Source organism: Sminthopsis crassicaudata, chromosome 5, assembly GCF_048593235.1.
Source record: "Sminthopsis crassicaudata isolate SCR6 chromosome 5, ASM4859323v1, whole genome shotgun sequence".
Classification (NCBI taxonomy): Eukaryota; Metazoa; Chordata; class Mammalia; order Dasyuromorphia; family Dasyuridae; genus Sminthopsis; species Sminthopsis crassicaudata.
In genome coordinates, this window is record NC_133621.1 from 232020784 (window position 1) to 232043297 (window position 22514).

The 22514-nt window shown below is 38.6% G+C and overlaps 1 protein-coding gene across 3 annotated transcripts in view; it reads left to right on the forward strand.

Moving 5' to 3' along the window:
• The first annotated feature begins 1452 nt into the window (after window positions 1-1452).
• The window catches only part of FMNL3 (formin like 3), an 83751-nt gene continuing 62689 nt past the window's right edge, over window positions 1453-22514 (forward strand). For 2 of the 3 annotated variants that reach the window (XM_074270449.1, XM_074270451.1), the window contains exon 1: window positions 1454-1952. In XM_074270449.1, coding sequence (XP_074126550.1) covers window positions 1827-1952 — 126 coding nt within the window. In that variant the 5' untranslated portion in view covers window positions 1454-1826. Of the gene's footprint in view, window positions 1953-22514 lie in introns of all 3 variants that reach the window. The other variant, XM_074270450.1, reaches the window with a different exon arrangement.

Here is a 22514-nt window from a genome sequence, read left to right on the forward strand (position 1 = left end):
TATACTTCAACTTGTTGGGGCAGCTAGGTGGCGCGGTGGATAGAGCACCAGCCTTGAATTCAAGAGGACCCGAGTTCAAATCTAATCTCAGACACTTAACACTTCCTAGTCGTTTGACCCTGGGCAAGTCACTATATATTTGCCTCAAAAAGAAAGAAAGAAAAATACTTTAACTTGTTTAACATGTGTTGGTCAGCCTGCCATGGCGGGAAGGAAGGAGGGGAAAGATTGGAGCAGGGGGTTTGGCAATTGTCAATGTTGTAAAATTACCCATGCATATATCTGGTAAATAAAAACTATTATTTAAAAAAAAAAAAAAAAAAAAAAAAAGATGATGTATGTGTGTTCCATCCAAGCTCCCATGCTTCCTTTCACTCGGCCATCTTTGCTCCACTTCCCATTTTTGTTTTTATATCATGAGGCCCTCCCATGTAGAAGCTGCTTATTGATTGATTGACAGGAATAAAAGAAAATCAAGAAAAGCTCATCTAAGCATTTCAAGAACAGGTTGACATGAAATAATGGTTCTTGTTTTCTTTGGGTAAATTTGTTGGCAGGATTTAGTTAGATTGATAAGTGGATATGGGTAATTTAAATAAAGGAAGGGAAAGACAGCAGTAATTAAATCAAGGAGGTTTGAAAATAAGCAAATCCTATCAGGAAGATAATGAATGAAATGCTGGATGTATCAGAGAATTTTTGGTGTGGATCGTAGGGAGTAAGTTTGGAAAAATAGATTGAAGACAGATCGTGAAAAGCCTTAAATACGAAATTAAAGAGTTCGAACTTTCTTCCGCAGACAAAAGCAGAAGAGTTTAGATTTTTGGCTTTCATGGAGGAGATGGATGACTTTAAAAATTTAGAATTTAGAAAATAAAAGGATCTCTGGAAATGCCACAGATGACCTGGATTTGAATGCTCACTTTGCCACAGGCTGGGCAAATGACCTCTCACACCCTCAGTCCTTTTCTTTGCAAAAAAGGGAGATGGGATCTTTAAGTCCCCTCACTGCTCAAAATCTTATTATCTAATTACAGAGAGACACAAGTGCAGCATGGTGAATTTGGGGGGTAAGGTTAATTTCGTGGCGGCACGGAGTGAGGAGTCTAGGGCGGGAGGAGTTAGCTCTGCCAGGCAATTTGTAGATATAACGGGGCTGCTGCAGTGGTTTTTCCCAACAGGCGTCGCCAGGGCGCGCTCCTCGTCCCCTGGTGGGCGGAGACGGGGTGGGATTAGGCGAGATGGTGAGGCTCTTTGTTCTATGATTGGCTAAGACTCTAGTCGATTATTCACGAGAGGTGGGACGATCTGTCCAATAACCGCGGGAGGGAGGTGGACCTCGTATGAATGGGTGGCGAATGGAGCCAGGTTTAGAGTGGAACGCTAGGGAGGCTGAGTCTAGACTGAAGTGGGTGGGAGAGAGGAAGGGGAGGGGAGCGAAGGGAGCGAAGGCGTAGGAAAAGAAGAACCGGGGAGCGAGTAGCGGCGAGGAGGGGGAGCAGTGGGTGCGAGGCTCGACGCCGCTCTGTCTGGCGCGCGCGCGGATGCGGCGTGGGGCTTCGGCGGGGGACCCCGGGAGGCTGCGCGTCTGAGCGCCAGCCCGAGCCTCGAGCCCTTCGCTCCCCTCGAGCCCCTCCTTCGCTTTCCCCCTCCCGCCGGGAGCCTCCTCTAGCCCCGGCCCGACTTCTCAACCTGAAGGGAGCGAATCCTCCCCCTCCCGTCCACAATACTCGCTAGCAAGCTGAAGGGACGGCGGCTGCGACGGCGTGAAGACCGCGCGCAGACTCCGCGGAGCCGAGCGCCGGGAGCTGGGGGGCTCCGCCGGGATGGGCAATCTGGAGAGCGCCGAGGCCGGGCCGGGCGAGCCGACCCCGGTGCCGCTGCTGCTGCCCCCGGGCAGGATGCCGATGCCCGAGCCCTGCGAGCTGGAGGAGAGGTTCACGCTGGTGCTGGTGAGACTAACCAACCCCTGCTCACTACCTGCGGGCACCCGCGCTCCGGCGAGCGCCCCGCGCCACCGACTCCGCTTTCCCCTAGGCTTACCGATCCCTGCTTCCTCCCGCCCCCATCCTACGTCCGGCCGCCCGGGGCTGGGGGGAGGAGCGCTCGCTCGGCCCTCAGGGTCCTCCTCCGTCCTCATCTGCTTAGGGACCCGAGCGAGAAGTGTGGGCACCTCCCCCTTCTTCACCCCTGGACCTAAGGGGGTTTCACTAACCACTTCCCTTCTGTAGCCGTGTTAGTCTCTTCCCTTCGCTGCCCCCATGCTGCTTCCATTACATCCCTAAGCTTTTCAACTCAGTAAGTTCCACCAACTTTTATTATTCTCCCATTTTGTGAGAGGCTCTGTGCCCCAAAGAGATGCAAAGGAAAGGGGGAAGTCGTAGATTCTCCTGTTCCTAAAAAGCTCCCTCCCCCCTTTTTTGAGTTGGGATTTTTAGAAGCCTAATTCCCATCCCACTTTTCTGGGTTATTCCAGTCGCTTTGACTCGATCAGTCCGCTGGATGTTAACATGGAGGTTTCTTCCGAGTGGGCCCTCTCCCCGCTTGAGGGAGGAAATAGGAGGATGATAGTGCTTGGGGATGTGGGAGAGTGGAATGAGGAAAGATGCCATTCTGCCTACAAGCATGCTAAGTTTTCAGCAGTTTTACCCCCAGAAGATTGTGCGTGTGACAAACGTACGCTTGGAATTGAAACAACTCCATCATTCATCCCTCTTTTTTCCTTCTTGTTTTTTGTTTTTGTTTTTTTCTACCACACTTATTTTCAGGGCTAATGTAGAGATACAGATGAACAAGGGTTCTGCCCTGGTGGTTGCCCAAACGCCTGAAGGCGTCTACTAAAGGGACAGCAGGAAGGAACTGGGCACTAGAGTCAGGCTCTCTATGGAGCGGGGGGAATGCTTGAGAAGTGAACTGGAAGCTGAAGCAGTTTGTAATTGAAGCAGGAGATAAGTTGCTGGGGAAGGAAGTTCTAGTCCACCTGGAGTTCCCGCTCCGGGGCAGCAGGAAATCATGTTCCTTGTGTGGATGGCAGGCCTTTGACCATTAGCGGTGACAGACTAAAGCTAGCCGCCTTCTTGAAGGCTTGAAATGGGGACATTAAATCTGGTGACTTGCAGTGGAGCATCTCGGAGACCTTGAACATCCCAATTGACAGTTCAGTCCAAGCCAGACCAAAAAAGGCCCAGACAATTTCTGAAGGAAAACGACTATGTATAATTAGACGACTTCAATTTTCTGCTTTTTAGAACTCAAAAAGTGGCGTAAGGACACTGGGACCGCCTCATTATATCCTCTGGTGCTCCTTCTTCCTCCCCCTTCCAACTCTTTCTTATCCCCTGATCATAGACCAGTGGGATGACTAAGTAATTACTAATGTCCTGTGGCCATCTCAGAGAAGGAGAGACAGGGACTTGATGCCAGAGAACAAGAGCTCAACTGTTGGGGTAAAGAATGGGAGGGAAGCTGAGCTCTTGGTGCCTGGAAATCCCTACTATGCTGAAATAGGGTACTACCCTGAGCAAGGAAATTGAAATTCAAAGGACCAATACATAAACTTTCAAAATTGGAGGAAAAGAATGAGCTTTAAATTAGCTTTAAAAGGATTTATTAGACACGAGGGATGCTGTAGAAATAGAATTTTAAAAGTGACAATTCAATGTAAACCCTTCATTTTCACATAAGAGGAAACAGGTTCAGTGAGTTAGCCATAATCTCACAGCTAATCTGTGGAAGACCTAGAACTTTTTTCTAGTATATTCTTTTCAGCACATACAGATTTCAGCAATTTTGATACATTTGTGGACAAAAGAGAGAAATGCAAGTTGCATGATGTTTCTTTGGTTGGATTTATAGCAGATTTTATCTCAGAATTATCTCAGATAGTACTGATAAATATATACCATTCTGGAGAGAAATCTTTAAGGGCTCTATACTTAAGATTAGAGAAGAGCAGCCAAAATGGTAAAAAGACTTGAAATTTAGGTTATATAAGGGAAAATGGAAGGACATAGAGTTATTTAGCCCGGAAAAGAGAAATTGGGAAGTGGAGATTACAATTATACTTTGTAGTTCCAGAGGCGGAATTTCAGAGTCAGATGCTTAGCTTAATATAGCTTCCTATCAAAACTGTCTAAAAATCGCATAGGCTGCTTTATACTAATTAAGTTCCCTGTAATTCTCAGTGTTCAAGCAATCCACTTATCAGGGAGGTCATAGAGAGAATTTTTGGATTATATGAGATGCTGGATTGACTGTGAAAAAGGAGAACTAAGATAATAGTGTGTTTCTAATTGCTTTGTGCAAGTTGCTAGTGTTGGACTATAACAAAGGATTTTTTTTTTAAATAATGCTTTCAATATAATTAGTTTTCTTTGGAATCCTATGTATTTTATATATATTTAATAACATTCTGGGAAGGGGTCTGTAGACTTTACCAGATTACCAAAGGGGTCTATAACACAAATAAAAATGCTTAGAATAGATTATCCTTGGGGTACTCTGTAATTCTGTAATTTTCCAGATGTCCTCTAACATTCCTTACTTCTCTAGAGTAAGGGAGTAGTTATTGTTCAGGGACAGCCCGAGAGGAGTTCAGAATTTTTCTCAACCTTAATAGCCCCCCAAGTATTTCCTGGGGCTTTGAACTTTCCTTTCAGGAGTTCTCAAAGGTTCCCTCTTGGAGGGTGGAAGTAGAGACCTTTAATAATTGTTCTAAAATAGGAAAATTAAGATGTAATGTGGAAAGTTGAGTGTCAGAACCATCCTCAGGAGTCTTGGTGTGCCACCTCACTCTGATCATTAACAAATATTGCTGAGTGAGAGTTAGACATTTGTGTTGTCTCTGGAATCTCTGCAAGATAATTCCTTTGTCTTTTTAAAAATATGTTTTTATTTTAAATTTAAATGTTAAAAACTTGTCCATTTCCATATACAAAGTAGAACAGAGAAGATTGTCTATGAAGCTACAAATATTGCATATATGTTGCTTTTAAAAATGTGTATATCTGTATGATGATCAATTCTGATGGATGTGGTGATTTTCAACAATATGATGAATCAAATCAGTTCCAATAGAGCAGTAATGAACTGAACCAGCTACACCCAGTGAAAGAACTCTGGGAGATGACTATGAACCACTACATAGAATTCCCAATCCTATTTTTGTCCACCTGCATTTTGGATTTCCTTCACAGACTAATTGTACACTCTTTCAAAGTCCGATTCTTTTTGTACAGCAAAACAACTGGACATGTATACATATATTATATTTAATTTATACTTTAACATATTTAACATGTATTGATTAACTTGCCATCTGGGGGGAGGAAGGAGGGGAAAAATTAGAACAAAAGGTTTGGCAATTGTCAATGTTGTAAAATTACCCATGCATATATCTGGTAAATAAAAACTATTTTTTAAAAAATGTGTATTCTTGAGTCCATCACCTCAATAAAGAAGGCAGCATGCTTATCATTTTTTCCTTGGGAATGATCATTGTATTGATCAGAATTAATTCTATCTAAGTTCTTTACAATGCTGTTGCATAAATTGTTTTGTTTATTCTCACTTCATTCTCCATCAGTTTATTCATGAGTTTTCTCAGGCTTTTCTGAGACTGTTCCCTTTGAATGGGCATCATCTTACTTTCCAGTTCTTTCTTGTAATAGTGTTGCTATAAATTTGGTAGATGAGTCCTCTTCTTGATTTTATTGAGGTATAATAAGTCTATTAGTGTATCTCTGGGTCAGAGAGTAAGTAACTTTTTGGGTATAGTTTCAAATTGCTTTCCAGAAAAGACTTAACTCCAGTGGTGGTGAATGCATTAATATGCTTGTTTTTCCATAGCCATTCCAAAAACTATCACCTTCCCCTTTTTGGGTCATCTTTGCCAGTCTGATGTGAGGTCAGACTTCATAGTTGTTTTAATTTACTTTTTTCCTATTATTGGTAATTTGGAACATTGTCCCCTTCATTGTTGATAACTTGTCAATTTTCTTTTGAGAATTCCCATTCATATTTATCTATTGGGTAATTGATTCTATTTTGAGTAGCAGTCAGAGAAATTTTCTTCAAAGAAGTTTTCCCAATGAATTGTTACTCATCTAATTTTAATTTTTTTGTGTGTGCAGAATTTTTTCATTTTTTTGTACTGATTTTTAAAAAAAATTCTTGTTTAATCAAGAACCACTTGGTCTATTACATTAAGAATCCCTCTGAGAAAAGATGTCTCAGCCTTATTTGTTTACTTGGTCAGTTTCTTTGGGAATTTTGGACCAAAAAGAGGATTTTTGATGGGTGGAGGTAGTTGGTTTCTGAGGTTCTTTATGTTCCCTAAAGTAAAGCTTTTAAATTCAGATATCTAAGTAAAACCAGTTACTAAGTGATAGCATCTCTTCCCCCTCTCTAACCCCCACCCCCACTTGCTAGGGAAATGCAAACTGGAGCTGTTTGGTTGAGGCATCTGCCATCTTTGTTCCTGGACTAATCCATTAAAAATATTCTTTCGGTGGGGAGCAAGGACTAGCACAGTATCCAAAACCAGTGATGCTTCTGTAAAGATTTGGGAGTGAGGTGTGTATGTAAGAAGGTAACATAACAATGATGCTGGACTTGGGGTCAGTAAAACCTGGGTTCAAATCCCATCTCAGACCTCCCTAATATGTGATCAATGGCAACTCATTCAATTTTTCTGAGTCTAAATTTTTGTCATTTGAAATTGATGAGGTTGTACCATTTATCCTTTGAGGTCACCTTCAGATCTAAATCTATGCTTCTGTAATTCTTTCTAGCTCAGGGATCTGATTCTGTCCTATGATTAAGGAGAGTTAAGTAGGAGAAACTGAGACAGGTGGAGCTATTTTTCAGGGTTAGCTTATTTTAATAGTTTGACATCACAAAGCTTCCTAGGATTCCTTACTCCCATTTTGAACCTCATCTCCCCATTGTGTATCTTGATGTATTGAGTGTTCAGTTACTTGGAGTATGGGTGTGGTTCTTTGTGCCTTTTCTTATCCTAGAAAGAGAACCATTCTAGGCTCCTAAGTTTTGAAGTCTTGATTGCAGCTAGAACAGCCTTACACTGGCCTTGTCCAGAGGTAAGATTTTATTTCTCATTGAGCATTCTGTCATATAGAACAAAGAAGTTAGAAGGGGTTACAAAACCAATACTTAGGAGCTGTTTTTACCTTTCCTAAATGCATTGCAGACTTGGACTTGAATCTAAAATTTTAGACCTGAGGAGGCAGAACTGGGGGGTGGGTAGACTTATAAAAACTAACAAAAGTCTTTGTTGGTCAAGATCAGGTGACTTCCCAAAAGAGAAGAAAGCACTACAGCTGTTACTGAAAGGGACCTTTAGATCCCTCTAGTTCAACTACCTAATTTTATAGATGAGGGCATTGAAACAAAGATGTGATTTCCCAGGATGATCCATTTAATTGTAGAGATAGGAGTAGAAGAGAGGTCTCCTGATTCCCAGTTCAATGTTCTTTTCCATGGAAAGTGCCATTTGGCTGGTCAGTGAGAGCCATAAGGGCTGAGAAGCCAAGACTTTTCCTCAACTATAAAGAACTTGGAATACATTTTAAAATTTCTTCTAGCTCTGGGGAGTTGGCTGAGATAATGCATAGTGGGAAAAGGACCTTCACAACATCTTATTAAAAAAGATCCCTTTTCTGGTCACAGACCTCACAAGGAGAGGTTCCCTAGACTTCAGAGAAAGTCCCCTATCTTTTAATTTACAAGTCTGATACTATAGACTTAGTCAAGAGTTTTTAGTTGCAAATATGATGGGATGGTATTAATTGCTTGCCTCATTCCTGTTATTTGCAATTTTATTTTTTGCTCAGTGATATATTTTTGACTGAGGTAGAGAGGAGTCTCTGTCCACGGGAGATTATCTGATGTGATTTCTTCCCTCCCTCCTCCCCCCCCCCCCCAAAAAAAAAAAAAGTTTTTTTCTGAATCCATGGAAATTTCCATTATACATCATATTGTCTGGCTTGTAAAGAAAATTTTGTTTTAGCCTTAAAACAGTTGGGATAAATATGCTGGACTCCAGCTCAGGCTGTCCAGGTGAGGTGCAATTTTATTGGTGCCCCCCACCCCCATTCCCCGGGAAAACCATCACAGCTGATGGGAAAAGGAACTTATCTTGACAGAAAGATCTAATCCTTTCAGTGGAGTGACAAAGGAAGCTGAGGTGGAGAGGAAATTAGATTGCAGATGTCTTCCCTTGTCCCAGAGAGTTGCTGGGAGGGGACAAAGCCTGAGGAACTCCTTCCCTTTGGAGAGAGCAGAGTCAAGCATTAGCTCCAGAATGATTAATTCAGTGGAAATAACAGATCTGAGTTTTACTAGATTGGGCAAAGATTAGGATTTCTTGGTTATTGCTTTTAGTTTTCCAGAAACTTTGCACCCAAATTGAAATGAAGCAGAATCAGGAAAAAAAAATCATTCCAATTTGGTAATATATTTAAAGAGAAAAAGAAGAATCCTTGTCTTCTGGTTTGAGAGAGAACTGTATCTGTACAACTTTCCTATAATAATATAATAAAAAGTATTTTTGTATGATATTTTTCTCATTACTATCTCTATTATAGCCCTGCAGAAGGTACTGCATCGGTTACCTAGTTGGTCACAAGGGGAACTCATGTCTTCCTGACTCTAGACCCAGGGCATGATCCAGCCACTCTTGCTGCCCCCTTTGCTACATAAAGTTTTTGTACAGTCTTCTTGCCTATCACTTACATGTCAGGAAAGTGACCTTAAGAATTCTGAAGCTCTAGCCTGTGGAGGGGAGATTTGGACTTGAGAATAAAGAGAATTTGGAGGGAATCAAGATTTCACAGGATTGTTTTCAGTTCTTTTTTGATTCCCTCAGAAAAAACCATTTCAGGCCACTTTGCCTGCTTGCAATGATTGAGGTGAAGAATAGCTTGAAGAGAGGGAATGGTGACTGCTTAAATCAGTTTTATATATGTGATAGATTTCTAAAGCTTTGGAGCTCCTTCTGTCTTTAATTTTATTTTGGGGATGCATTTTATTTTCATCTTATTGATTTTTAAAATGTTTGCATCACCTTCATTTGAGACAAAGAAAAGGAAAGACTAGGAACTTTGGTTGAACGATTTATTGGAAAATGACATTGTTTAAAAACAATTCTTCATCTTCTCAGTCATATGTGAGTAGGTGGTCATCACTGAGTTGGTTATTCCTTATAGCAAAGATTTTTTAAATGAGTGCAAAAGAGCATTTAATCAAAAAGAACTGTGTATAATTATATGAAATATTCTTGTTTGAATGAGTGAATTATTCTGTGTTTAGTCATTGAAGGATGGGTTAGGGGAAAGAGAGTAATACATAAATTATTATGGTTTTACAGGAAAGGTGTTCTTTGCAGTTCCTTCCTGTTTCACTTCCCTTGCTTCAGATCCTGTGAAAATATTATTAGCATGTACAAAGTGCTCTGAGATCCTTTAAAAGGTATGTTATTTGTAAGGTGATACTCTAGTAGGGAGAATTATTTATACTAATTTTACAGGTGGGAGAAGGAGTCAGATTGAAGTGACTCAATGATTGTTCATATTCGTAAGCCTAAAAGCTTTATAGGGATTTTTTTTTCTTTTTGTTATGGAATTAAGATCTGTGTAAAGAGATACAACTTGTTTATAGTAGCTGCTCTAGAGCTGCCTCAGAACTTCCATTGACCTGATATGCTTCCTTGCTTAGCTTTGTTTCTTGCTTAACCTGCATTCCCTAACCCAGAACTCCCAGCTTCTTTATTTTTGGGGACTTAAAAAACTTTATACTCTGTCCTAGTTGAATATTAAGAGAGGGTAGATTAAGAGAGGATAGATCCTTGTTTCTTTATATTCTCCTGGTTCATTATCTTCACATGTTAATCATCCTTAACTTCAGGTTTTACTTTCTGTTGTACTAGTCTTCTCAGGGTGAGATGCTGTGGGTAGCTGCAATGGAGAGAGTGGAAACGTTGAGTTAAGTAAGAGTGGTTCAGTAGTGAGTGCTGGATCTGGGGGTCAGGAAGACCCGAATTCAAATTTGAATTCAGATCCAATCTCAGATACTCACGCTTCTTTTTCTTCTTTCTTTCTTTCTTTTCTTCTTCTTTTTTTTAATTATAGTTTTTTATTTACCAGATATATGCATGGGTAATTTTTTAGCATTGATAATTGCAAAACCTTTTGTTCCAATTTTTTCCCCTCCTTCTCTCCAACCCCCTCCCCAGATAGCAGGTTGAACAATACATGTAAAATATGTTAAAGTATAAGTTAAATACAATATATGTATACATGTCCATACAATTATTTTGCTGTGCAAAAAGAATTGGACTTTGAAATAGTGTACAATTAACCTGTGAAGGAAATCCAAAATGCAGACAGACAAAAATGGAGGGATTGGGAATTCTATGTAGTGGTTCATAGTCATCTTCCCAGAGTTCTTTTGCTGGGTGTAGCTGGTTCATTTCATTACTGCTCTAGTCACACTTCTTTTTGCCTCATTATTGTATTGTAAAATGGAGCTCATAACAACCCCTACCTTGAAAGGTTGCTATGAGGATTACATGAGATGATAATTGTAAAGTACTTAGCACAGTAGGTACTATATAAATGCTTATTCCTTTCCTCTCCTGTTTCATCCCTATTACTTGTGTGGACTTGGTTTGCCATTGACAGTGAGGTTATGAAGATAATAGGAGTTTTAGAGCCATTAGAGAATCTTAGAAATCGTCTTTTCCAAAGCTTCTAATTTTATAGATAAGTCAGCTGAGATTCAGAAGCTGAGTTCTTCCAGGTCATACACTTGATTTATAGCAGAGTATGTACTAGATCATTAAATCTCTTTAGTCTTATTCTGGTCCTCTTTCCACAATACCATAATGCCTCCAACAAAAGTGCTGCATACTTAGTAGATGTAATTTTTTATCCACAATAAAGAAAAAAATATTTTTTTTTTCTGGGACAGAAATTCCAATTTCTAGAGAGAAATTGTTGTTGGAGAGATTCAGTGACTTTAGATAGAGTGGGTCAGGAGTTCTTGATCTTTTTTATATCCTGTTTTCCTTTGTCAGTTTCTTTCTGGTGAAAACCTGTGGATCTCTTTTCGATATTTTTAAATGCATAAAATAAGACATAATGAATTACAAAGGAAACCAATTACATTGAAATACAGTTATCAGAATTTATTTTTAAAAAGTAAGATCCTGGATACCAGACTAATCCTATAGATTAGAATAGAAATGTCAAAATTGCAGCCTATGTATGGCTGATTAAAATATAATTGGAAAATGTTTAACAAAACAAACAAAAATACAATAAAATATAGGTGATAGAAAACCACAAAATTTGTGGTTTTCTAAGTCAATAGGTGGCTATTACTGGATTAGAGAAATTGAAGATGTGAGGGAGTCTGGGTTAAAGGCATAGTTTCATCTCTGATATGATTGTAGGATCTCTTGCTGATATTACCAAATATTAACAAATGTAAACTGTTCAGTGTACACAGCAAAAAATATGAAATTTAAAACTGAATCTCTAATACATATAACTTGTTTTTAAAAAGTATATATAGTCAGTAGTACCCACATTGCCTTGTTTATCCGAGTCCTTCTCTGAACTGCCTTCTGCTCTCTTCCATTTTTAAAATGTTTCATTGACTGTTATGGACCTGAACTTGAAACAAGGTGCTAAGTCACTGGAATTAATAGATACAATGCTTATGTACTTAGTACTTATTAGAGTTCACACCTTTAAGAGAGAATATTTATAAGGAGGAGCTCCCACAAGCCCACTCTCTGAAGAAGAGTCAGGTTCATTCCATTTTCCATCTTTGTGCTGGCTGGAGGCTTTGGATTCAGAGGGTGCTAGAGGCAGAAGCTGGAACAGACAAAGGACTAGCAGCAAGAGCTCTGGGGAACCAAGGAAAGAAATAGGCCTCTAAGAAAGCTAACTGGGCTATTTTTTTTTTTTTTTTTTTTTTTATAATTATAACATTTTTTGACAGTACATATGCATGGGTAATTTTTTACAACATTATCCCTTGCACTTACTTCTATTCAGATTTTTTCCCTTCCTCCCCCAACCCCCTCCCCCAGATGGCAAGCAGTCTTATATATGTTAAATATATTACAGTATAATTTAGATACAATATATGTGTGTAGAACCGAATTTTTTGTTGCACAGGAAGAATTGGATTCAGAAGGTAAAAATAACAGTTTACATTCATTTCCCAGTGTTCCTTTTCTGGATGTAGCTGGTTCTGTCCATCATTAATCAATTGGAATTGGATTAGTTCTTCTCTATGTTGAAGAAATCCACTTCCATCAGCATACATCCTCATACAGTATCATTGTTGAAGTGTATAATGATCTTCTGGTTCTGCTCGTTTCACTCAGCATCAGTTGATGTAAGTCTCTCCAAGCCTCTCTGTATTTCTCCTGTTGGTCATTTCTTATAGAACAATAATATTCCATAACATTCATATACCATAGTTTACCCAACCATTCTCCAATTGATGGACATCCATTCATCTTCCAGCTTCTAGCCACTATGAAAAGGGCTGCCACAAACATTTTGGCACATAAAGGACCCTTTCCCTTCTCTAGTAGTTCCTTGGGGTATAAGCCCGCTAACTGGGCTATTTTGAAGGAGACAATAAAGGATCTGAACTTTTAGCTCCTGGCTGCATTTGAGATGATTATTATTTTGAGCTGAAACTAAGGCTGCTCCCAGAAGCCCCCCATGAAACCTGCTCTCACAGAGAACGTTATATTTTAGAGAAGAATTGACATTCTTTTTTCTTCTTTTTTTTCCCCTACATCACTACCACTGTTTCCTTTTCCCTCAAATAGAAGTCCTCCTTTATAACAAATAAGCATGATCAATCAAAACTAATCCACAGATTGCTTATAGCTGAAAACATGTCTCATTCTGCACCTCTGGTCTGTCATCTTTTTGCCAAGAAGAAGGAAGCATGCTTTATCAATTTTCTGAAACCATGTTTAATTAGACTTCTTAATTCTTTTACAGTTGTTTCCCTTTATATTATTGTAGCCATTGGAAAAATTGTTCTCACTTCACTATGAATCAATTCATGTCTTCCCATGTTTCTCTGAATCCATCCCCTTTGTTATTTTTTCATAATGCAGTAATATGCCATTACAATCATTTGTTCATCCATTACCCAACTGATGGCAAAGTTTCCATTTCCTTTAGTTTCCCAATCCTTTGCTGCAACAACACAAAAAGATTCTATAAATATGTTTGTGTATCCTTTTACTTTCTTCTTCTATAATTTTTGCTGAGGCAGTTGGGGTTTAAGTGACTTGCCCAGGGTCACATAACTAGGAAGTGTTAAGTATCTGAGCCCAGATTTGAACTCAGATCCTCTTGACTTCAGGGCTGGTGCTCTATCCACTGTACCACCTAGCTACCTCCTTTTACTGTTCTTTTGATCTTTTTGGGGTATATACTGATTTTTGGGACATAGTTCCAGATTGCTTAGCAAGGATGTTTGAACCACTTTATGTTTGGTATGCCCACGGTGCACTTCAGTGCCTGTATTCACACAGGTTCCAATAATTGTTATTTTTTTTTTTTTAAATTATCTTTGCCAATGTGATGGTGTGAGTTCATATCTTTTGAACATTATGATTTAACATTGATTAACTAGGCATTTTAAATGCTACCTCTATCTAAGTGGTACAAGAACTTGCTGTGATTCCCTTTTTTGGAAGGGCAAAGTTCTTCACTGATGGGCAGGTATTATAAGTAGAAATTTCAGCCGATATTCTCTGGTACAGTGATCAGATGCTCAATCACAAATTTCACCTTAGGATACCTAGAACAGCTTTCAAAGTTGTGTGGGTAAGGTATTGTTATGGTACATACTGGTCTGGCAGGCCTTCTCCCTATGGGTGCTTGCTTGCCTGGGGAATCTCCTTGAGGTGAGTTTCTTTATTAAGCTTACAAATCTATCTGATTGTAGCCCAGACCAATTCCCAGATTTTGACAAATATTGATAGGGTTTCAGGAATTGTTTAATATTGTTAAATCCCATTTGCACTATATGTGAACATATATAATGCCAAAATATGTCAAAATACAAATTAATAGACCATGAAGTCATTGGTTGGCTTAGATGTGACCACTGGAAATATCAGTTATGGGGTTGATCCTGCTTGAGATCTCTATATAAAATGCCCAGTTCTAGAGAACTGGTTAGCATTTAGGATGCACTTTCAAGGCTATCCACTCAGTGTTTCCTGAACTTATAGATTGTCTCCCAGGGTCCATTGATTCAGACTTACTTCCTGGAATCTTCCTAATATTCCTCTTATCTAGTCACACATATTGGAGGATAAGGAGAGCCAGTAGTTGGGCTGTCCTTTCCTCCTTTTCCTTCATATATTTTTTCTTGCCTAACTAAAGTAATAGAACTTTGTTACTTTCTCTTGGAAAGTCAAGGATTTTGTCAGCCATGCTTTGCAGAGCCAGACAGGATTTGTCCAAATCAAGGTTGGGTTGGTCGTATGAGTGGAAAGAGAATTGAGCCCTAAGGTTTGGATCAGTGGGAAGGACTGTTCTCAAGTTAGGTTCAGCCAATGCTGGCTGGCCTGGGGATGAAAAATAGTTGGGGTAGTCCATGAGGTAAAGTGTCTGCTAAGGATCTCTTATCCACTTCTCCTCCTAGAAACATTTTTTGAGGCAGTTCATAGGGCTAATGATTGCACAATCTCTCCTTTCTAGTTATATGAGGTTCTCCTAGATAATTATAATTGTTAGTCTCAGAGCCAGTAATCAGGGCACACTGCCATTTATCCTTCTGCCCTTCCATCTCCTTTGTCATTCATCTTGTCTGTGGATCCCTAGATTCCCTTTAGGGTAAAGCTTCCTGATTTCTAGCATGCTGTGGCCAAAAGTACCAGCTTCTGCTCTGTAGCTTTTTAGTTCTAGGTATCTGTGGGAATGGGGTTTTTGTACCTCCTTCATTGCTCTTCTTGAGGCAACACCTTTTTTTCTTTTATTGTACTATTAGGAGTTTGCCTTGGAGTTTTCCTTTCCCAGATTACCTTTACCATCATGATGTGCTGTCTTTTATGGCACTATGTCCTGTTCCCAGGGGTGTCCATTAAGAAACAAATGAAGCCTTAGGTAGGTAGAAGTCTTGAGAAGATCTTGCATTATATCTGGGAGTTTTCATAGATCTAGCCCCACTATTCTAATTTCCAAAAAAAAGCTGCTTTCTTTAAGGGGTCAGTTCACTTGTTTAATTCTAGGAAGAAAAATCTCCTTTTGTAAGCCATTGAATTCTTAATGATCCTTCTTCATATTGGAACAAGGGCAGGATGAATATAGCTTGTTTGTATATTGTTATCTTTGCTGTTCCACAAAGTTTCATCTCACATCTCTTGGCATTTTCTCTTTCCCCAGGCCTGGAATGCTCCCCCTCCTCTATTCTGACTATTGGCTTTTTTAATCCCATCTTTTACAGGAAGCCTTTCCTAATCCCTCCTAATTCTACTGCTTTCCTTTTTTTAGTGGATTTCCTATTCATTCTGTATATATTTGTTTTGTATATAATTGTTTCCATGTTGTCTTTCCCATTTGATTGGCACCCCTCCAGATAGAGACTGACTTTTACCTTTCTTTGTACCCTGATTTCTTAGCCTGACACTTAGTGAGCACTAAATGAATGTTTATTGACTGATTTGATTCCTGAGATGATATTAATTTAGTTTACTAAATTTGAAGAGACACCAAAGGTTGTTAGCATATGCAAGTCTTTAAGTTCTCTGATTTAACATGGCTTTTGTATTATTTGTTGCTCAGTTAGAATCAATAGAAAATCTTTGCTGGTTCCTGTTGGAATTTACTTTGCAGTTGGTTTGGTGCTAGTGGCAAAGCCCTTTACAATCTAGCCCTTTCATGCCCTTCCAGTTTTCTTACAGTTTATTCCCTTCTTCATACTCTTCCATCTAGTGACAATGACCTCCTTGCTGTCCTACAAATAAAACACTCTATCTCTTGGCATTTTATTTGGCTCTTCTACATACTTGGAATACTATTCTTCCTCATCACTTCTTTATCACTGTTTCCTTTAAATCCTAACTAAAATTGCATTTTCTGTAGGAAAGTTTTTCTAACCCCTCTTAAGTCTATGGAAATACCTTTCCTCTCTTATTTACTTATTTATTCAGCTTGTTTGTACCTATTTGCTTTCTTCTTGTCTCCCCCATTAGAGGCTAATAGGTGGTATAGTGAATAGTTCTGTCCCTAAGTATGGAGACAAAGTTGGTGGAACTCATCTCCATTGGCCTTTCCTTCTAGGCTTTTAGACTTGATGAGGCTTGCTTCTTAGTTTCATTCTTGAGATTTACCCCTTATGGTCCATTCCTACTTAACTTATCCTGAAATGGTGGTTTCTCTGTGGGCCTATATTTGTATGCTTCAGAATAATTTTACCTCATATTGAGTGAAATTCTTAGATTTCATCTCTTTTGAGAAGTAATGTCACAGTTCCAAGTAATTGAAACCCATGCTAGCCTCTGTACCCCGACTCCCCCCCCCCCTTTTTTTTTTTTTTTATAATGTGCTTTTTATTTTTCAAAACACATGCCAAGATACTTTTCAGCATCCATCCTTGCAAAACCTTGTATTCCATATTTTTCTCCTTTCCTCTCTCCCATCCCCTCTCGGTGGCAGTATAAGTTAAACATGCAATTCTTCTAAACAGATTTGTCATGCCACCCCCAAATAAATCAGATCAAAAGGGGTGGAAATGGGAAAAACAAGCAAAACAAAAACATGCAAACAAAACTTCAAAGGTTATTTATAAAGGGCTAGAACTGAGCAAATGCACTTGGATTGAGCACATTAGACTAATTGCCAATTGGACAATTCTCTATTAACATGTTTGAAGGATGACCCTCCCCAACTATTTAGTGCTGGCTGGATCAGTGGGTGTGGACAAAGGAGGGGAAGTGACATGAGTGAGTAGAGTAGGAGGAGGAAATTGAGGCATTCTCCTGTCGGTGGAGAGAGAGGAAGGAGGTGTGGAGATTGCTAGATCTAATCCTCTGACCGCAACCGAAAAAGACCAAGAATAAAGACTTGATTATCCTGACTCTGGCTGATTTCTGGGAAGACAGAGTTCCAGCAGTTATTATGTTATTATTATGTTGAAATCCACATTCAGTGTCCATTGTCCTTTCTGGGTGTTGATTGCTCTTTCCATCACAACTCTATTGGAATTGCCTTAAATCACCTCATTGAGAGGTGAGCCCAATCCATCACAGTTGATCACAAGTTGAATACTTCTTGTTTCTACCCTCACTTTTTAAGAACTTAAAACATTAATAATTTTTGGGCACCTGGATAGCAGAGATAATGTCAGATTATTTGCTATCTCTGTGCTTGAAGGTGTCCATTCCTGTTGCTTCCTCTCTAGAACCATGAGGCCATTATACCAGGGCCTTCTCAGTGATGATAATCTGCTGTGAAAGGGAGTTTCATTTTGGAAAATCATCTCTTTTTTTGGCCATAGATATATTTGTACTTACAAGGAGGATATAGAGTACAATTTCCCTTGGCCTTCTTTCCTACTAATAATCTTCCATTCACAAAGACAGGACAGACCACACCTATTCAAGAGGGTTTTTTGCCCTTTACTGCCAGCAGTCCGTAGGGTAGTCCTTAAAGGCTCATGGAGGAGCCTCTCCCTATTAAGGTACATGCTTGCCATAGCCACACCTGTGTCCTGGGGCATCTACCTGAAGAGTTGGTTATTAACTTGAGTTGTGTTTCTGTAGTGACCTGACCCAATTTCTGGCCTGCCACAATAAGTATTTCCTATAGGAATTATAGAGGCCTTAAGAAAAACCTTGTTTAATTCTCATAGAAGGTACAAAATAAGTCGTTCTAGTCATTGCACCCATGTTTTTTATCTTAAAAAATTCACTTCTACCTTACTTATCCTGAAAATGACTGTGAAGTGGTTTCTCTGTGGGCCTCTCTTATATGAATCCCATGTTTATATGCTTCAGAACAATTTCACCTCTTGCTGAGTGAAATTCTCAGATTTCAACTCTTTTGGGAAGGAATGCCATAGCTCCAAGTAGTTGAGAACCTTGACAGGCTCTCCAAAACCACTTTTTTTAAATTCTTAAAAAAATTAATAAATATTTATTTTCCTTCTTCCTGGTGGAGGGTGGGGGTAAGGTAAGGAGGGAAAAAAATGAAACTCTTATAATAAGCAAAGTCAAGCAAAATAGATTAGCGCATTGGCCATGTCTAAAAATGCATTTCTTCTCTTAGCCTATATGTAGAGTACCTCATTTCCACATTGGGAGGTGAGTACCATACTTCATCATTGGTATTTTAGAATAGTTATTGGTCATTGTTGATCAGATTTTTGAAGTCTTTCCAAAAAAATTTTTTTTGAACAGTATTATGTCTGTCATTTGTTCTGGTCCTGTTCATTCCAGGACCAGTTCATATGGTAACTTTTCCTTTTAAGGGGAAAGAAATAGCTATTGATCTGCCCCTTTATGGCCTAGAATGACTTCTTGCCTCCCCTCAAAATCAGAGATAGGGATGCAGAAAACCGAAAAAGATATAATGTGTTTTTCAGTACTCGTTGGAAGATAGCAGTCCAGAGAAATCTGTCCTCACCAGAGAGGGTCTGGTTAATTTTGAACATACTTAATGGAGAAGCATAGTTGAGACACATATTATCTTTCTTTTGCTGATTTTGACTTGTTATAGTTCTGCAAAGATTGTTTGGAAAATTTCTTGGTCTAGAAACAATGCATCTAAAAATTAGTCTTAATTTTGCAGGCAAAGTACCTAAACTTAAATAATTAAATTAAAATGTAATTTTATATATGGCTTAATATTCTTTTTCTCGTGTAGATCAGGGAGTAGAATAGTGTCCAGTTATTTAGTCCTTTTTACTGTCTTTGCCTTTTGGCTTGGAACCAAATAGTTGGAATAGGAAGGAACAGATTTATGTCACAAAGCAGAAAAGGATATGTCAGTAGAGAACTTGGAGAAAGATATTTTCCAAGTCTTACTATTATCAATTTGACTCCATTCCTTCAATATATGATGAGTGTGTCCTGTGTACTATTCCAGCATGTAAGGAGATCTGATTTCTGGGCTGAAGGAACTTCATATCTAATTGGATTCAAATCTAGAATGTACATTATATGTAATTAGAGAACTAAAAGCACTGCATGATATTGTACATGTGCAGAGGAAATACAAAATAAAGGTAGGAATTTGTCAGGGAAGACTTTTTAAAAGACATGGATTGTCACAGAGGAGGGAATGGTCAGCCCTTCTAGCTTGAGATGTGCAAAGTCATGGTGGGAATAAACAAGATATGTGAAGGGGACAGAATTCTGGTGTAGTTGGAGCATCAGTGCTTTAGTGAAATGAGGCTGGCCAGATATGAAGAATATAGTGGTTTACCAAGCTTGACCCAAATAGTGGCAGCAGGTAGTTACAGCAAAGTACTTAAACAATAATCTCTGTCCAAATTTTTCAAGGACATAGGATTTGGTTGGCAAAAATTGCTGAAATTAGATGTAGTGCTATGATTAGGTCCTATGACTAAGAGAATAAAAGCAATTTTAAACTTTCCTCTTATGCCACAAAGAAAACATATTATATAGAATTTTATACTTTTTTTTGTTTGTTTATTTGCTTTACAAGGCAGTTAGGTTAAGTGACTTGCTCAGGGTCACATAGCTAGGAAGTATCTGATGCTGAATTTGAACTCAGCACCATTTAGCTGTCCCATAGAACTTTATACTTTGGAGAATGTTTATATTTACATTATTAGATCATCACAAAAATCTGGGAGGTAGATAAGTAGATGTTATTACCTTCGTTTCACATATGATGAAATAGCTAAAACATAAGTAATAGTTCGTATTTATATAATGCTTTATGTTTACAAAGTACTTCCTTAAAATAATACTGTGAAATGAGCAGTACAAACATTATTATTTCCATTTTACAGATAAGGAAACTGTAAATTACTCAAGGTAATACTGCTCCTTTCAGAGTTGGGACTTGGAGTCTTGCCATATCCATTACTTTTTCCATCTTACTATATATTGCCTTTCACATGGAAAATCCATAAGATATTCCAGTTGAAGGTTTTCAAATAGTCTCAGAATGATTGCCTTCCCTTGCTCAGTGCTTTTGAGGTCTTACTCTGGTTCTCAATGGACCCAATTTTGGCTAACTGCTTCCTGTGTCTCAACAGGTTCAGCTTTGTGCTGCACTGTTCCTGTTCCTGCTCAAAGAGTAGAGCAAAAACCATCTTGGCCATTTCATTTGCCATTCTGGCTCTCCAGCCTTAACCTATAATTTTGTGGTTTGGCTGGTTACAAAAATAAAAAATGTAACCTGTAACTAAAGTAGAGTGGGTTGAGCTGAGAGGGAGCTTTTAATTTGCACAACTTCAGGACTGTATTTAACTGGATAGAAAACGTGTCTTTTCACTAGGCAGAGCAACTGTTTCTGTTTTCTTTCTCATACCTGGTTAGGGTTCTGGGGAGAGCCAACACCTGTGGGATTGTCAGAAGAAAAGATTAAAGCAGGCAGGAGAGAGATTTTGGGAAAATTACCAGACTTGCATAGTTAGGGTAGAGTGGGTTTCATAGAAAGAGCTTGATGTCCTCAGCTTACATCCCGTTTGGCCTCCAAGTTGAGGAGCCCAAGTGGTAAATTTTCCTGGGAGCTTTGATGATCAAGATGAGAAAAGGAAAAAGGAGAAGTACTAGGGAGTGTTTTGTGTTCCCAATTACCAAATGGGTCAAATAGTTTGAAAGAGCTTACTTAATATGGCAGTCCTTCAGAACTGGGTACTGAGTATACTAATTCTATTTTTTTTTAAGTCAATATATTAGGGGGCAGCTAGGTGGCGTAGTGGATAGAGCACCAGCCTTGAATTCAGGAGGACCCGAGTTCAAATCTGGTCTCAGACACTTAACACTTCTAGCTGTGTGGCAAGTCACTTAACCCCAGCCTCAAAAAAAAAAAAAAAAAGTCAATATACAAAAATTTTTCATATTTAAAAAAATAGAAACTGTGAAATTATGAATCTCTACTACTGATTCTTTTAAAAAGTTTCTAACAAATTCAGTACATTAGGTTTAAGATTATCCTATGTCTCTTCTCTACTCTGAACTTCCTTTTCTTTGAATTAAAAAAAAAATTAATACTCTTTGAATACTTACTATTACTAATAGTATCACTATTACTAATACTTTTATTCCTCCCCCCACCAAAAAACTCCCAAACCCTATGTTGTAACAAATAAGCATAATTAAGGAAGACATTTGGACTTTGGCCATGTTCGAAAATTTATGATATATTTGTATCTCAAGACTAGACCATCACTTCTCTGTAATGAGATGAGAAGCATGCTTCATCTACTAGTCATAGTTGATAATTTCATTTGTAAAGTAACAACAATAATGGGACAATCTGTGGTCTCTTCCAATACCCCAAAAAGGTAATGAGGCAAATGAGGTGCTGTAATGTGGGCTATGATCAATATCCATTATGTGTTGGTCCTGAGGGCTCACCCTGGCATGTGAAACAGCTCTCTGGATTTGGGCTCAGGGCTTCCAACTTAGTCTCATACTGGCATCTTTTAAGATCCTAGAGAGACTACCACAACATGGTTACATTTACAGTACTTCTTAGTTGTTAGCCTTTTGAGGGCAAAATACTTCCTGTGGTTACCATGCTAATTCTCAAGCCCCTTGGCTGCATTAATTTCTGACACTCTTTTTGCTATGGTAGTTTTAGTTCAATGACTTCATAAGATTCCTGCCTATTACTTAGCAACTCACCATTAATTTAACAAGTCACAATTCCCTAAATTTCTTTTAGTTAATTGACAGTCTTTTCAATTATACATCAATCTCTAAATGCTTATTTTGATGTCTGCATTCATAAGTTTTACACTTTATTACTCATAGAAGAGTTGCAAACAAATCAGATAAGGTACATACCCTTCGAGGATGCCTTCTCCACAGAAGCATTTCTTTAGATAGTCTCTCAAAAATGTTTGTTTTTTACATTCATATTTCTCTAGTTTTTAATAAATATAAGATATTTTGTAACATTAAGCTGTTTTTCACACAAGTAAAAGAAGCTTTAATGAGCATATTCTAATTAACATTCTTAAATATTTCAAAATTGGATTTTTTGGTCAGTGTTATAGTCATTGTTTAGATTGTTCTCTTGATTTTGCTTATTTACTTTGCATCAGTTCATAGTGTTCCTAGATTTTTTTTGAACCCTTTTGTCATTTCTTATAGCATGGAAATTTCTATTACATCAATATGCCATAGTTTGTTCACTCAAGATATGTAGATAAAACACCCATTTTATTTTCACTTTGTTATTGCAACAACGACAAAAAAACTGCTATAAACATTTTTCATACAGTCATTTCACTCTTTAAGAAAA